General features: G+C 43.4%; 1 protein-coding gene across 3 annotated transcripts; it reads right to left on the bottom strand.

Moving 5' to 3' along the window:
• Window positions 1-582: 582 nt before the first annotated feature.
• Window positions 583-17,156, bottom strand: LOC116917603 (box A-binding factor). 3 transcript variants are annotated; one of them, XM_045170226.1, is made up of 3 exons: window positions 16,657-17,156; window positions 15,082-16,412; window positions 583-5,034 (listed from the first exon to the last, which is right to left on the bottom strand). In XM_045170226.1, exon 3 carries the CDS (start codon window positions 5,023-5,025, stop codon window positions 2,632-2,634), a length of 2,394 nt encoding a protein of 797 aa, XP_045026161.1. In that variant the 5' UTR covers window positions 5,026-5,034; window positions 15,082-16,412; window positions 16,657-17,156; the 3' UTR covers window positions 583-2,631. The 3 variants fall into 3 exon arrangements, with proteins under 3 accessions (XP_045026161.1, XP_032779024.1, XP_032779022.1); XM_032923133.2 differs by lacking the exon at window positions 15,082-16,412; XM_032923131.2 differs by lacking the exons at window positions 15,082-16,412; window positions 16,657-17,156 and adding an exon at window positions 9,578-10,275.
• Window positions 17,157-17,738: the final 582 nt, after the last annotated feature.

Here is a 17,738-nt window from a genome sequence, read left to right as displayed (position 1 = left end):
CTTAATTTGTTGAATGGTCGCTTTTTTTACGCCTATCAGTCGTAAGCTGCCATTTCCTACGCGTTAGTTCCACAATTTATCGTTTCCATAATGTCATATTGAGCATTTTGTAGTAGGCCTACTATGTCCTCCGTTTGTCTTGACTCTCTACTTGCATCTTGGCGCTTCAGCTGGAGACACAAGCGGACAATTGGAAAAAGATGGAAACCAAAAAGGAACACCTGACGTAACCATAACGTAATGAAACACAAACAAATTCCAAAAAATTGCAAGGCAGATTCGATGTTCAAATAGTGGTTTCAAAGGCTCGTTGGCTCATTCGTTTACATATTACTCTGAATTCCATATTTTACCAACAAGAAGTGTTTCGGAAATACGTTTATCATTTAAATAATCAGCCGGCTTAATCTTTAGTCAATCAAGCTTGCATGTGTTTGGTACGAAAGAGGAGACATTAATTCTTAAAATCAAAAACTATGGTATTTCGTGTTTTTCGAAACCTTTTCAAAGGGTTTCCAGCAACATCGTAGTGGTGGTTTATGTTGAATGTTACAATCACGTCATTGAAACTGAATGCGTAGGTAACCAATGTAATATGGTTTATTGTACATTTAGACTCAATAGTTTACAACAAAGCTAAATCGTCTTGTCATTATCATGTTTGTTTTGTTTGTTTTTTTTTGAAATTATCAGAGTTGTACACAAAAAAATCACTTTCTGTCACATAGTGGAGTGCCATCACACTTTTTTTTTCCATACCAAGGGAAACATAGGCCTACTTACAGCCTGCACAATTGTGTGTGGGACGACGCGCATTCATCTGATGTTGTGTCTTTGTCTATATATGTGGATAAATTTACACCTTCACAGACAGGCGTATCAACACCCCAGATTATCGCAGAAAAACCACTCAGAAACTCGTCGCCATCTTCTCGATACATACTTAGGGTACAGGATAGCACAATCAGAACACCATGCACTCTTCCTCACAAACCGGTATCGTTTTCACATTTTGAACAGTGCAGAAGATGGGACAGAGATTTGAAAGAAAACGATAAATTCGCAGCTTCCGCGCGGACACTGCATCCCGTAGTTAACATTGCCAGCCTCTTCTTGGTCACTTAGATGGCTGAAATTCGACAGTTAACTTGAATTACACTTCACGGTTCTACACGACCAGAGACAAGGCGAAGTGGGCAAATATAACATCACCGTAAAATGACATAACGTGGATCACCTCGAGCAAAGCAGGTTCTTAAGCAGAACAACCCGATGATCAACAGAAACGGCAGATATATGTATGTAAGACCGAATTGCACGCATGTGGTAACAACAACAATTTACAACAAGAAAAAGAAACGCGATTAACATAAATCATGGCAAATGATATCCTTAAAGCACGTGGAAGGGGGCAAGGGAGGTGATAACGACTGGACAAATCTAATAAAAATATATATGCATGGAGTATCGAAGCGCAAAAACAAGAATCATGATACAGTCTATGAAAATACAAGCGAAATTATAAACGAATAACGGTTAGAAATTATGTTTTATCCAGGATCCCAAAGCGGGTGGTTTTCCAGGCAAAATAAAATTTCTTTTTTGTTTGTGTAGTCCCTCATTTCCACCTTTTTTTTTTTTTTTTTTTTTTTATTTTTTTATTTTTCGTTTTTTTTTTTCTTCTTTTTTTCTTTTTTCACGGTGCTGCCGTGAAAAGAGAACAATTTGAGCAATTCACAAAAAACGCAATGGCTTCCGCAGCTGTGCCGTCGAAGCAATGCTAAGTCGAAATACTCGATACATGTGCAGTTTATTCCTTTAGCTAATAACGTGTGTGTATAAGTGTGAAAATTAAATTTTTTGTAACAATACATCGATTTAAAAATGAAAGTTAGAACAACTAGACGAGTAGGTCAAAACGGTTCAATCAAGGGGTAACAAGATCATATGCAATGCGAAAATTTGTATGTATATAGACATGCAGGGAAGTTTATAGAACGAACCTTTACATTGTACGTTCTTATTTGTTTACGCTCTTGTGTTTTTACATCGTTATTTTTCTTTTTCTTTTTGACAATTTTTTAAACTGTTGATTTTATTAGTTTTCATGAGGAAGGGAGGGGGTGGATGAAAGTAGTCCAGTTTGGCAGAATCAGGCAGAAAACTCAATCGATCACGTATTCATTAGAGTACAAGAAGCTTTTCTGGAACCAAATTTTTCTCTTTTTGACCGATGAGTCAAACACGAAAGCACGGTAAGAGTCGTAAATTATAATGCGCAAGAGGGCAACTCAACCTGGTGGTACGTGGATGAAACCGCGATTGTGTACCTGGTGGATCATGTTTAAAACTATATACTTTCATGAGTACATAAAAAAACCGGAAATAATCAACAGCATGGATATGAATGTATGATGCGTGAAGAGAGAAATCCTCGAATAGGAAGTCGCTTCTATGTCAACCGGCTTTTTTTCTAGCTTTTTTTTTCTTTTTATGAATTGAAAGGGTTTTTACTGCAAAATAACGACTAGGTCGGCATATTTGTTTTCTTGTTTTTTTTTTTCCTTTCGTGTTTTCTAAGTTTCTCTTTTATGTTTGTTTGTACATTATTGATAAAATGTGATTGGTGGCTCAATGAAGCCGAAAGTTGGTACTGCTGCTTTTACAGTTCCGAATGGCCGACGCCGATCCAGCTGCCGAGGTGCCGCCACCACCGAGCATCATCGTTTTGAGAGACTCCAATTCGGAGGCCAATCGAGCAATATGGGAACGAAGTTCGTCGTTATTCTCATCCGAAGACTCGTTGCCACCGACCAATACCAATCTTTCATGAACGATGCCAGAAGCCGGGTCATTCTCCTCCTCGTCTACCTCTTGATTGTTCATCACTTGTTGCTGTTGTTGTTGGCTAGCTCGGGCAGCGGTGAAGCGCCTCTGCACCGCCTGCTGATGTTGCATGTGCGGGTGCTCATTTTGATGTTGGTGGTCCACAACAGGAGAATTGGGGCTCATCCTCATTCTCTTCGACGCTGGCTGATGTTGATGATGTGCGTGGTACAAATGGCCAACAATGTTGCCGTTGTTGCTGCCGATTGCGCTGACACTGGCATTGCTGCCACTGCTGCTGCTACTAAACCGTGACGAACTGCGCGACAACGACCAATCTCCACCTGATGAGATTCCCGAATCGCGATCATCGCTCGACTCGGTCGAACGCCGTCCGCTACTGTTTAGGTGATGCTGGTGATGTGGATGCTGCAGTTGTTGATGTTGTTGGGCGTTCTGGTGCGATTGCTGTTGTGGCTGTTGTTGATGATGGTGGTGGCTGTGGTGGTTGGCATGGTGATGCAGGCCATGGTGATGAACTTGGCTGTGATGGTCACTCATACTGTTGTTGTTCATTTCAGCAGAAACGCTGTCAACTGCCGAGTCGACTGCCGAAGGACTGTCTTCGATCCCTTCCGGCTCGTGTTTGATCTCGTTGAGTGTCAGCAGAACAGCGGCAGCCGAAGCGGTGGCGGCCGCTACGTCCCTTTCACCCAGGTGGGTTTTGTGGCGTAGTTTGAGCGGCAGTACACGGCCGGCTGCCACGGCCGGATCAATCGGAGAATGGCTTCCGTCGTCACCGCTACTTGAGCCCGGGTGGCTGCTAGAACTGCTCGAACTGCTGCTGCTTGACGATGAACACAGGTCGAAGAAAGCCGCAACTGGTGCTACGTTGCCATTCGAACCAACCCTATCCGCTCCTGGAAGAGGGTGATGGTGAGCTCCTTCCACTGATGACCCTCCCATCTCCAGCTGGTGATTGGGAGAAATGACGGGCACAGGAGTCAGTGCTGGAAGAGGCGGCAGAGACCTCTCTAGTACTCTTTGTTGAGTTTTAATTGGCTGAGAATGCTGTGCATGTTGATGCTGCTGCTGATGCTGATACGCGTGATTGCCGCCCGTTCCAGCCAACTCTCCGGCAGGTTGATAGCGAAAGCCGTGCTGGTGATGCTGCTGATGGTGATGGCCGCTGGCGTACGAATGCTGCTGCTGCATAGATGCCGAACCCGAACCCTGTCCTGGTCCTACCGCTACCGGACTAGGAGACCTGTGTGCCCGGTTCATCGACATCAGAACGGACTGCCTCTGTTGCTGATGTTGATTCGGCTGGTGATGTGGCTGGTGCGAATGCATTTGTGACTGCTGTGACATGGGCGGTGAGAGGCTGCGATTGCTGGGCGACGGCGAGACCGATCCGCCACCGCGACCGGAACCCAAAGACGGACTCATGCCGGACAGGAGGCGAGAACGAGGGCGTGGTAGACTAAGGACCTGATCAGGAGACGGCAAAGTGGCCAGAACTTGGTCAATCGAAACGAGAGCATCTGGGTTGATTCCGTATTTGTCGCGAACGGCCGATAGCTGGGCGCGAAGGATGTGATTATCCTTGGTCAATTCCAGGACGCGACTCTCCAGTACCATGTCGTTGAGACGACGCTTCTCGCGTGAACGTTTAGCCGCCTCGTTGTTGCGCCTCCGCCGATCCCAGTAGCTGTCGTCTTTTTTATTATCCGGAATGAATTCGCGCTGTTTCCTCTGCTGGTTGCTGTTGCTGTTGTTGTTGTTGTTGTTGTTTGGCGAGTTATGTTGCTGCTGCTCATTGTTGTGCTGCAAGTGATTCATGAGACCTACTGGGACGAGACCGGACAAGTCCATACCGACCGACAAATTGGCGGAATTAAATCCGGTGACGGCGGCGGCAACGGCGGCCGCGGCTTGAAGAGCCACCGCTCTTTCCTCCATGGCGGCGTTGAGATGCGAAACGCTATTGGCGTGCTGCTGGGAGTTTGCAGACGAACCGTTGCGTGGCGGCTCGCCAGACATCGGAATGGAAGCCGGGTGCTGTTGAATCACCATAGCGCGTTCCTCGTGAGCGTCTTGATGGTGTGATGGCGTCTGCTGCAAATAGCGCCCGTTGCGCTGTGCGTGCTGGTGCTGGATCTGCTGAGAATGCTGATGTGAATGACTCTCAGTCACCATATTGCGGCTCTGTTGATAAAAAAAAAAAATAAATAAATAATGATAATAAATTTAAACTGTCAGTAAATAAAAGGGGGAACAATCGTAGTCGGACGTAAAATCCCATCAAAACTAAAAGTGTAAGCATCAATTTCTGTTGCCTTTCGTGTGGTTTCATTTCATGACTGTAAGGGTGTTCGCGCGGCGGAATCATTTGTCACTGAAACACGAAGCAAAAAGTAGGCCAGTCGCACACGTTAGAAATACTGTGCTGTTAAACGGTTCTGTCGCATCCCGAAGTAAGACGGAAAATAGACCACGAACTAATTTTAACCCAGATCGACCTAACCGAAAAACTTTCCTTCGCTAAGGAAGAATTTGTTGTACGTGTGTAATTGCGCAACAACAGGACGCGTTTACATAATATGAGAAACCGGATTTGGTGTACTATGACCTATTCGCTTTGGTATTTCCGAATGGCAGTAGTATGGAACGTATGTGTGACGTCTGCAACTCGTAGCCGGAAGCGCCCCCCCCACCTTCTTTTGCTTGGAATGAAAATTCTTCAAACTCCCTTGCCTCAACCCTCTTCTTCCTAAAAGAAGAAAAAAAAGTGGATATTGGTTGCAATTCTGTTGCACATTTATACCTTGGGTGAAAATGAATGATGAGAGCGATTGACGTCATCGACTCTTATAGTTTTGAAACTCGTTATTAAACCCGTTGTTACGACAGGGCATTTTATCACCAACGACGTTACGCAAGGCAGCGGTCGATGCAAATGAAACAAAAATCCGGACACGACAAAGAAGCGAACTGTTTACGTGGACAGCCTAACATATCCAGAGTCCAACAAATGCCTAATGTCGAATGTTTGGATCCCTTAGTTGTTGCTTAAGAGAGTCGCGATGCTTGACATAGTGGCCAGTGGTTACATGCGTGAACTGCAACTAGACTGTTGCCGGTCATGCCACCAACTCTTAAGGACAATGCAAAAAAAAAGAGGCCAAAATAGGAAAGTGGCAATGTGTGTAACTAAATGAACTTAAAATTATGGAACTCAGTGGGAACAAGCAAATGGCTGAAATACCTACCTAATGCAGGTGTTGCAAAAAGGTGGAAATAAAAACTGGTAATGGGTACGGGGAGGGTGGGGGGAGGGAAAATGAAGGAAAGAAGGGAATGATCGTGCATGAGCTGAAAATAGCTAAGCGCCAAACGACTAGCATAAAGGAGATTGCGTCATCGGATAGTGACGGGAGCGTGACCGTGAGGCAGGCGAAATGCTGCACAGGGTTTACATTGCCTTCATATTGCTAGCACTGATAGGAGGCCAAAATGAGAAAGAGCAAAGAGTAAGAGAAAGAGAAGAGAGGAATAACTACTAACAAGGAACAGATAAGGGTACAGAGACACACAGAAGATTGGGGGGGAAGCGTTCACTCTTACGAAATCATCCAAAGGCTAATTGAATTATAAGAACACGTTTAAATCTTTCTTTAGGCAGGAGGGGAACGCCATCTATGATTTAATGGCGTACAAAAACAGGATTGAATCGTCGACTTCGGTACGAGAGGGAGACGGCGAGGCCACGAAGTTAGGCAACGGTGACGTCATCTTCTGCTACTGCAACTCGGTCTCGGTCGTCGGTCCTGCCTTCCGTTCTTTGATATCGCCGAGAGGAAAGCCATCTATTGGGCAAATTTGTTTCCTTATTTTTGGTCCTTGTCCTTCTATTTTTCTTCCCGCATGCACGTCACGGCCGTGTAGAAGAATAGACAAACAGCGGACACAGACAGCATTTAGCTTCCGAAGACGATTACCCTCTATCTTATCGATCTGCTTATGCCTAATTGTAAATCTATAGATGTCACCAACTGCATCACGTCATAACAACGGACTTAACCTAATCAGCTTGAGTAATGGCACTCTCCTTTATCCTTTTACTTCTCACGAGCAATATCTCCATCCCAATTGATCCGAAATTAGTACTCTCAAATGCTTTTACGTAATCGACCAATCCTTGTAATCACTACTTTTCTCGTGCATACTATCTGTCTCGATCCAACAGACATATCTGTCTTTTCCTTCGGCAACAAATGCTTCCCATTCCATAATTTCGTTCCCCCCGTTGTATCGTATTCCGTAACCTGCGTAGACCGTCCGTAGAGACCTATTGCCTATCAATCCGGAAACAAGTTCTGTGCGACCAGTTAACATGGTGCACGTGTATTACAGTAGGTGCGCATGAATTGGTAGGGTCCACCAGCGTTCGGAAGCCACCGGCAGAGATTTCTTTCCCCGTACCGTAGTCCGATTTTCTGTCTAATCCGTGCAGTCGTTCAACTTCTCAAACCAGTTCACCTATCGCTAGGTACTACTCTACTATGCTCATCTCCCGCAGTCACTTCCTTTTGATCGACTGATCGAGAAATAGGTTGAATTGAAATAGACGGGAAGATAAAAATAAAAATGGCGTGCGTGATGCGCGGACGTGAGTACCAAATGGTCGGTCTACTAAAAGTATACGTGTATATTTGTAGCCTGCTTGCATAAATGCATAGCTTATAAAGAGAGTGACAAGAGCGACGGGAAGACAAGAATGAGAATCAATAATGCACCGAACGGAAGATGGGATGCACACACGTGCCGCCGCGTGTGCGTATTTTCTTTGTCTGTTTGGACGTGTGCCACTGTGTCATCCCCCATAAAATAGATGAACTAGAAGATGCCAACAGGCTAGAAAAGCATCGGCCACAACACTAGGGCGGACGATCGGGAAAGAGAAGTAACGAAAGGAGAGCAAGAGTCAGAGAAGAGAGAGAGAGAGAGAGAGAGAGAGAGAGAGAGAGAGAGAGAGAGAGAGGGGGGAGGGGGAGGGAGGGAGTTAGGGAGGAAGAGCAATGGAAAGCAAGAGGCCATTAATAACCGAAACCCGGCCAGACGAGTCCTCCACGTGTAGATATCCGAACGGGCGATCGTGCAAGCCTGCAAGGTCTTGCTTGGTACTTGGTAGTAGCCTTGAGTTTTATTTTCTATCCTTTCTCCTTCTCCGCCCCCTTCTTCTTCCCTTCGCCTTCTTCACCTCTTCCTCCTTTGCCTCCGCCTTCTCACGAGGGCATTGGTACAGCATACTAGTTTAACATTTGTGCAATCCGCTCTTCACTACAGCTCTTTCTTCCCTGTACCGTGCATTCCGCGCACAAGGTACACACTCCCCATTTAGCTATACCCCATAGTTACTATACGTCGGACAGATTGGCAGGTTCGTTTCGTTTTGCTACCCCCTCAGCTACCCTATTCGCTTGCTATAGACCAAAGTCACAAAGCCACTTGCATAATTCCATACACGTAATACATTCCGTACGAGTACACGGCGACAATGTAGACAATACACAACATTGCTTTGGCTGTATCTTACTTTTTCTTTTCTCGGGTACGCATGTCGCACAACCACAAAAAAATCGAAACACCTAAAAACTTTACGTCTGAAACGGAGTTTCCGCTAATCCAGAAGTCATAATTATCGATGCTTGCATTCATAAATATACAGGCGAAGGCTTACAAATTGGCCGAATGAAAAAAGAGATCGACAAGTTTCAATAAGCCGAGAATGCAAAATTCGCCATAAATTTGCTAGATCCATTTGTGGTGAAGCATGTGTTGCAGGAATTGGTAGCACACAGAGCGAAACATCAGAAAAAGGCATAGGATACGACCATCGCCTACAGTCATGAGAATCATGCGCGTCGGATACAATAGAAGCCAACGGTAATTTTCAATATCTTTTCCCATTAGAACATTGAACAAAAACTCTCAATACAGCGACCGTACGCGTAACGGTGACGAATTATTGCCGAATGGTTGACTTGATTCGGTTTTCTTTTTCTCTTTTCTCTCTTTCAAAAATCAAGGAAAAAAACGTTGAAAAAAAAAGAAGAAAAAAAATAGCGTGTACTGTCAGCTTAAAAATCTTTTAAACAAATAGCTTCAAGTACACAAGTGAATGGGAAAAAAAAACATTTGTAGAGCCGTCGCAGCTATATATACATACTTAGTCCTTCATATAGAAAACACAGACGTAACACCGATAATTACAGCGTACGGCCCGTAATGATAACGCGTAATCTATGCGCGCAGGCCTATATTTGACTGGGAATACGTAACACATCGGAAGGAAGGCTCATTTCGGCGGATAAGGGAAACGCCTAGTCAGACAGATAACGCCAGCATCAGGTGACGTGTTTCTAGATGTTCTGATTACGTAATTCTCGGTCAGTATAGCTTATCGGGGAAAACCTCCTTCCATTCTTCTTAGGTTCACCTGCAGCGGGAGGCCACATAGCCTTTCTTTCCTCATCTTCTTTTTGTCAACTATGTTATCCCTACATGGTTCGCCCGCCCAACCATCTGTCACTCCCTGAACTATCATCGACTTACCTGTCTCTCCCCCCTTCCTCAACGCGTATTGCCTTTTTGCGTTCTATAAAAGGAATGGCACAATTGACTAGAAAAAGAGAGCAATGATGAAACAATGAAAAAAAAAAAAAAGAAAGAAAGAAAATAGGAATACCACATGATGCCGCATTATTTGTGGTTAGTATGTAAAGCCAAAGCTGAGAAACGGGTTCATCCAGTTCGTCGTTAAATCAAGCATCGCCACCGCACTCACCGAATGGTCGTTGAACGCACCTAGTAGCCTCTTACTCTATTCGTGGAAATGTGTACAACGACGCTATAGTCAATTCGCTCATTTGGCTCTTTTAAGTAAATGACACTGGACAAAATAGGATCGCCGGCATTGCTGCTAAAGAACAAACGGAACGGTAGGCCAGTGTCTTGCATGCAGATTCACATGATAGTAGGCTACTATCAAAAGGGAAAGAATACAAAAAAGGAAACCTTCACTTCCGTAGCAGTGCCAACAACAATAAGAAACCGTCATAAAACAGCCAGTATACATATACGTCCAAACGGTTAGACGAATGTTTAGACTACTGGCATCAGTCAAATATATACGCTTCAACGGCCAATTACTGCTGACCGTGTCGACGCATGTCCTTGCCCGGGACTATAGGCTGTACGTTGGTATACTAAACGACGCACATGCCCTTTCGCGTACATCATCAAGCACCGAAATAAATAACAAAACAAAGTTGAAATAGTAGTTGTAACTTTTGTTTGTCATTGTATGTGAGGTAATTGATTCGCTCTGATTTATCCGACCGAGCAGTTCGTCGAAATACAAATTTCAGAAGAAAAAAAAAAGGAAAAATTCAAGAAACCAACAAGAAAACCGGATAGGCAACAAAACAAGAAAGATTATAACGGACTTGGGGAAATTCGCTGTTCCACTTCGTTTTTAACTTAATTCTGCATTTTGCGGCGTTTACAGTTTGCTTACAATTATTTTGTCTGTCCCTGTTCTCTTGATTTTGTTCTTCTCTTGTTGTGTAACACGAAATAAATCAAAGGCTAGCCCATTGGCTTGTCGCTGACGTCATGGGCGCAGTTTTGTTTTACTGTTTTTTTTTGTTACATGCTTTCATTTGTATTACGCAAAACATTCTGACACTGATACATTTCGAACTCCATGTTGGTTTTTCCAAAAAGATTTGGAAAACCTCATAAGGAATGAAACATGGATATTTTGCTTTCATGAACGAACGCACTCTGATCTTTTCTTTTTTTTTTTTTTTCAAATCACTGTGTAAAATGCTCTGTGGGAGTCTCTCCGTAGATAAATTTAGTTTCAATACCCAATCAACTATGCAGTTTTCATCAAACGTAGTACAAAATGCTGAAGTGTGCTCAGTTCCCAGTAATATTTATTGGCTCTAGGCCGATGAAAGTATCTTTACATACAGTGTTTTTTTTTCTACGGCCTGCTGTTCATCATTTAATCGCGTGAGGGGGAGGGGGGATTTAAAGTTATGACGTGTACGGACCTAAATCGTACAGTTCATCTGAAACAAGGTTTTGTTAGAAAATTGCGATTTATATATATTAACAGGGAGCTTCCTGCTGAATATATGTAATAAACAGGTTGCTCGATGCGCCCGTGCGTCGCCGTGGCCGTATTAGACGCCACCACCGTCAGCAGCTACTCTCTCTCTCTCTCTCTCTCTCTCTCTCTCTCTTTTCTCCCTCTCTTTGGCAGAGTTTTGTGCTCGCCTCCCTCCCTCTCCCTATCTCTTATTCCCAGCCTCCCTTTTATTTACATGGTAGACGTGATCCAGTGCAAACGGACGAGACCGGGAAAATGGAATGAGAGAGAGGAGAGAGAGGGAGGATAGAGACAGTATAGAGAAAGGGAGACGAAAACGAACGAAAGAAAAAGAAAGAATGAAAGAAGGGCCGTCCGTTCCCGGAGCTGGTCTCCCACCACCCTCAAAGCGAGCGGTCCCACCCCGCGCCCACTCCACGTGTAACCTACTATCACGCAATATACGACGCAACACACACACACACAAACTCCGTTCCCGAGAAGGAAGGGAAAGGAGGGCTACGACCTGCTCCAACCGTATAGACAAACACACACGATTCCACACGCGCGCTCCGTTCTCGGCTCCCGGCTTTCGGCTCACGGGCTCTAGCTTTGGCTCTCATCGTCAGTGAAGGCCACGCCAACTCAACAACCACTATAACCGATAGCAGCGCCAAGGTCCAAACTCGTGCCGTCATTGCCGCCCGATGACTCTTGCCGTCCCGCACTCGATTCTTGCATCATTCTCTCTGTCTCCCATCTCGTCTTCCTTCGGTCGTTCATTCCGTTTTTGTTTTTTGTTTGTTTGTTTTTGTTTGCTTCTTTTTTTTTCTGACATTTTTTTTTCCGGTTTCGTATCATTACGTATTTTTAAGCTTTGAATCTTCGCGATTATTTCCTATACGCTATTCGCTGCGTAAGCGGATTCGCCTTTTTTTTTGCTATTTTTTCCCAATCCGTTTGTTGTTTTGGACCATTACCCGGCTATTATCGTTTCGCCTTCAGCGAATCGGAGGGAACAAAAACAAAAAAAAAAAAAAATGAAGACGACCTCAGTTCTAAAATGAAATCAGGATTACTAGAGGACTAGAGTTCCGCCTCAACAGCGTATTCGTTAAGAGTTGGTTTTGCTTTAATTCTTGAATAATTCTCTTTTACCCTCTATAATAATTTTGTTATTTGGCGTGGCGTTCCATAAACGCGAGGGAAATAGAAAAAGAAAGAGGGCGAGAGAGAGACAGACGGGCGTTTTTTTTTTGTTTAAGTTTTGAAGGACGATGTAAGAATAAGTTGCCTGGTGTTGCAGTTCTCGTATTCAGCACACGAGGCAAAGTCACATTGCAAGCCAAAACCCCCTCCCATTGGGTATACGTTGTGATTACCTCATTGGCGGACGACAGTATAAAGAGGAGACAATCATTCCGAATCGCACTTTGTCATCGTTGTTTTGTTTTGTTTTGTTTTGAAAAATTAATGTATACATTTATATTTTCTGATAGTATTCACTTGTTACTTATCCTGATGGTTTCGATGTTTTATTCCAATCCCCATTTCTTGTCAGTAAAATTCTAAGCGTTGTTGTCACACGTTGCTTAACACGTACAGCTCACAGATCGTGTATAAAGTACTCCTTTTGTTTCTACGTCTAACTCCACTGTTCCTGATTTGCCATGGAAGCCAGTTTCCTTCAGTAGTTAGGAAAATGCATGTAACATATTTGGACTGTATTACACGCAAAGGATATGATGGCTACATACATATTACGTAAGCGCACGACGTGTACAGTGGCCTTTACTTGGGTTATGCTGTTTCCCTGCCTAACCCTGGCTGTATTGAATTTGAGCAGTATTTCGTGGTCGGTATACTATCGCTCTCTCTCTCTTTCTTTATCTCCCTTTTTTTCTTGTACCATTCTGGCATTCTCCTTCTGTCCCTCTCTGAGAAAAGCCAGAACAGAGCACAACAACCCTTTTAGGGAAAGGACTAAACGAGGGTGTATTGTATTAGTTGGCTTGGAATTTTGGAAACTTGTTACCAGTACCTTGTGAACTATAACTTGACGAGGCTAGTTTTTTTGTTTTTTTTGTTTTTTTTGGTTTGGTTTATTTATTTATTTTTTTTATATATATTTTTTTTGTTGTTGCTCTCTTTTAATATTGTTTAGTTTGTTAGTTTCTCTCTTTCCTAATTCCAATTTCTCGGTCGTATCACGTAGTAATCCACCCTTCAAACTAAGACTCCATAATGAAAGCCAAACCAGTGAAACTAGATAATCGAAATTGCAAGCAAGTTTTAACTACAAGAAATTGATATCATAACCTGCTGGCTGCATAGCGTACACTTGTGCTATTTTCGAAGCAACCATGCAATTCTACAGTTGTACCCTTTGATTGTCTTTACTTTTATTCCCGCTTGCAACCTTTTATTTCTAGTCTATCTTTGATTTTTAATTTGTTTAAAACTTTTAATTGTCATCATCAAATCAATTTTGACGCCAAAATGTATGTCTCTATCGGAATTGGATAAGATTTAGTCTACAATGTTTGGAAACAAGATCAATAACGAAATTTGATGTCTTTCTATAGTGGACATCACAATTGTATGTGTTTATGGTGAAGTCAAGAAGCCGAAGATTAAAAGCTTAAATACCATCGAAAATCAAATCAAAGATGATGAAGATGCTGAAAGGAAAAAAAAGAAAACCAAAAAAAGAAGAAGAAAAAACAAAAAAAAAATACATAGAAGTTGGAAGAAAAAAGGCAGGCAGGCAAGCAAGCAGTCACCCTTCATTCGACCTCTGCACGTGTCGCCCGCTCTCTCGTCTTTTTTACTCATCGACCGGCGGGGGCACTCGGCACCGTGGAATTCTTTTTTTTTTTTTTTTCTACTTGTTTTTTTTTTTTTTTTTTTGTTTTTTTTTTGTTTTTTTCCTGTTTTCTTTTTTCTTCTTCTTCTTCTCGTCCTTTTCGCCTCTTTTCTCTCCCTCTCGCATTATTCGCTCTCCGCCTACCCTCTTATTCCTTGTCAGTCGGTTCCCGCTCATTCCCGCTCGCATACACACAAGCACGCACAACACATACACACGTACACACACACACACACAGCAAAGGCAAGCGTGACGCAATATCTGTGATAATAACTGGCGACGTGACGCCACGAGTTGCTCAATTTCAAAATCCAGCACAAGAGCTACGGGTACTCTGGCGGGGCATTGTGGGGCGGATAGAAAGCAAAAAAAAAAAATGGGCTCGATCTGACCGTTGTCTTCCTCTCATTTCGCCTCTTTGATTGCTGATTTCTTCATTCGCCTTCACGGTTCACCTTCGCACATACTCTCTGAAACGCTCACTCTTGCCAAGATTGACATTGCCTATTATGCTGCAACATGATGACGAAACATATTCTAATCAAACGAGTGGCTATAGATAACTATGAGTTACTATTCGCGTCTTACCGCCAGCATTCACGTAACACTGAACCCACAAGCGTAAATTGCACTTCGCTTCTGCTAATATAGCAGTGAAGGCGGATTTCTACGGGGAAAAGGATAACACGGGAAAATATAGGCTGACAAATGAGGACAATCATCATATAGAGATCGGTAAAAAAAAAAGACAGGCTGGATGGAGCTGAACCAAATGCCATATGTAGCAACTTAGTTAGGCCGACAGCCATGTCCTATATTTAGTTGCAAGCAAAGTTGTCCGCTTTAAACAGGCCTATCGCTGGCAGCTGATAGAACAAACTCTATGTTGTCCTTATTGCCTCAGTTTTTACCCGCCTAGACCGCAACATCCCTCTGTGCATACTGTCATCAGCACAGGCGTTAAAACAAAACCAAACAAAAAAAAACTAAAGAAAACAAATCGAGGTGAAGTGCCGCCTTTTATATTTAAGTACAGCTATCCTATAGCATCGTACGGCAGTCACATTTTTCATTCATTAGCCTAGAAGGGTATCAAAGCGTACGACAGTGATGTCGAGTGATATGTCCCCACATATTGTAGCAGATGCTATATTCCATCCAAAATAGACTGAGTTCAATCTTACATCTACATTGTTTGTCAAGGTGCGTTATATTTTGAACCTACCTTATTCCCTTCGTAAGTGTTACGTTGTGGCCAAACTGCGAAAACACCAGCTTGAAGCCACAACGGTGGGGGCGAATTTAAAAAAAGAAAAGCCCTTGTCTTCTTTAGGCTGGCTCGAAGCACATTGAATGTAAAACAGTCAGCCTTGTGTGACGAGATAAATGTTTACAAGTTAAGTCCGAGGTAGAATGACATGCCGATTAAGACGGTCAGGGCGTGATGCGATGCACGAGCGTCGATGTAAAGACGCAAAAAGGACAAAATAATGATAAATGCAGACTTGAAAACCCAAGGCCTGGGACACCTTCGTTCTGTCAAAGTTTCGGTAGTACTGTGATGGTCTGCAAAAGAGTTGCATATACGGCAAGCTCTGCAGCAGCTCTGTAGCTACAGTATATGTATAATGTTCCGGTACGCGCGGGTGGCCGACTCGCTAGACCTCTGACGTAACACTGAGGGAACTGAATAACCGATGCGTCAACCGTTCCGTCCGAGAGAGGCGGTCCTTCCTTGCGCACCCTTGCTCCGTTCTTCCCCACAGTATACACCCTCTTATTCTCGTTCTATAAGAAAAATGATTCGCCTTGCCTACCGTCACCATTCGAATCCAACTCACTAATTAACGAAAATGTACCTAGCACAACAACCATCCCCTATCGTAGTGGTCATTCATTTTCTGACTGTAGTAAATGATGATTTATATGTGTATTTATTATTTTTGTTTTGTTTTGTCAATGTCTATTTTCTGCTGTTCTTTATTTCATCTCACAAAACCATTGTACACAGCACGTCGGTAGATCTTACGTAACGTTTTCTTTGTTTCTAAAGGCCATGGTGGGTGGGGTGGGTGAGGGGTGGTTGTATTGGAGAGTTAGAAGATCTAGCTTTACTGTGTACAAAATAAAAAGGAGAACAAGCAAAATATACATGGCTTGAGAAAGGAGAGACGAGATGAAAAAGGAGGAGGAAAGGGGGATGAAAAGCGGGTGGATATTGGAGGAGGAGGGACAGAGGCGGGTGTTGGAAGGAGGAGGAGTCACTCGGGTTCGTGGACTCCTAGACATTGTACAAATGCACACAATTTTGCCTAAGATGTATATGCCATGCAGTCAAGAAATCAGCAAACTCTTTGTGAAAATGAAAAACACACAGTCACACACACCAAATAGGGAAAAGGCAAAAAAGTAACAATAACAATTTTACGTAAAAATGCCTTCGAGTTATAATTGTACTCTAAAGTTTTCCCATAACACATTCCCTTCGATGAGGTTTGCGAGGCCTGACATTTTTGCTCGAATGCTTTTCACTCTTCTGATGGCGATTCACCTACACTGAAATTTGCATTTATATAATGTTTTGCAGCATTCCGCATCTTTTTTTTTTGGTCAAAAGCTTTATGTGCATTTATACTAAAAATAGTTTTGAACTTGTCCTATCAGGGATTTACCTCCTTCGTTTCACTTACAATAATATACAGCGCTTTCGCAACCCCTCTTCCCTCGTTAATCTTTCTCCCTCCCTGCAATTCTATAGTTTTCCATACACGGGGCAAATAATCGAACATGTAAGACTTACCGTGATGAGCGGATGAAATGCGTCCAGCGTGGAGCCGTGCTTTTCTGCGATGAGCAGACGTCAAGTGCAGCTTTCCCCGCAAAAATTTGACACGAAATGGCCCGTTCACAAATCAGTTTGATGGACGGCAGTTCCGGCAATAGTAGGTAACAATTAACGTGAAATAAGACACCATCGTCAGTCAAATAAATCAACACTATTTGTTCGCTTTCGTTTCTCTATACTTTTTGTTTTGTTTTGTTTTGTTTTTCCGTTCTTCTTCTTAAGTCGAGTGAGCCGCTGAAGGTGCGTTAAAAGGCTAGCAAATGGCCAACTGGGACGATAAAGAAAAAGTACCCTATAAAACAAAGATGGTTCAAGCTTCGACTTGAAATAACTTGAACTGGCACATGCAAGCAACATAAGTTTTTGATTGGCGAAAGGAACAACTGGCGGCGTCGAAGAAAACAAGGTACGCTCGTCTCAGAGGTCGACGGCGCAATAAGACCATTCGAACAGCGACAGTCCCGTGCCTATATCAGACACACACGCACGCGTACACATACAGTATACACACGCTTACTCTGCTTAGACCCAAACACTCACGCTGCACACACACACACACACACACACACACACACACACATGATATTTGTATAAGCGTGAGTTCCCCGCTCTCTTTGCCTCTCTCCCAACACTCCCCGTATGATTCCACGTCCCTTTACACACCACCCCGCGCCGAACACCCTTTCAGTTTGTCCTCCAACTTGTACTGTAGTATTCTTATTTCGCTTACGCCTATTTTGTCCGCTTCTCTATATTCTGTACTCCAGCATACGGGACGTATAGGAAAACTTTTCCTCCCGCCTATCCACGTTTCACGCTTCTACTTCCCGTTGTCGCCAGCAGCAAACCGCGTCGATGGCGATTGATATTGTACATTAGCTATTAGGTGGAATTAATGTCAGAACGAAACGTTTACTCCATGCGATATGTTAAAGCTCATTCCCTCTCAAGCATCTATCCAACTGGTATCTGCATTGATGTGCGCAGCTTCCATTTACGTTCATATGCCTCTTTTGTAATACAATGCATTTAGTTTA

This window comes from Daphnia magna, linkage group LG2 (assembly GCF_020631705.1).
Source record: "Daphnia magna isolate NIES linkage group LG2, ASM2063170v1.1, whole genome shotgun sequence".
NCBI classification, from domain to species: Eukaryota; Metazoa; Arthropoda; class Branchiopoda; order Diplostraca; family Daphniidae; genus Daphnia; species Daphnia magna.
This window is presented reverse-complemented; position numbering and strand designations above follow the sequence as displayed.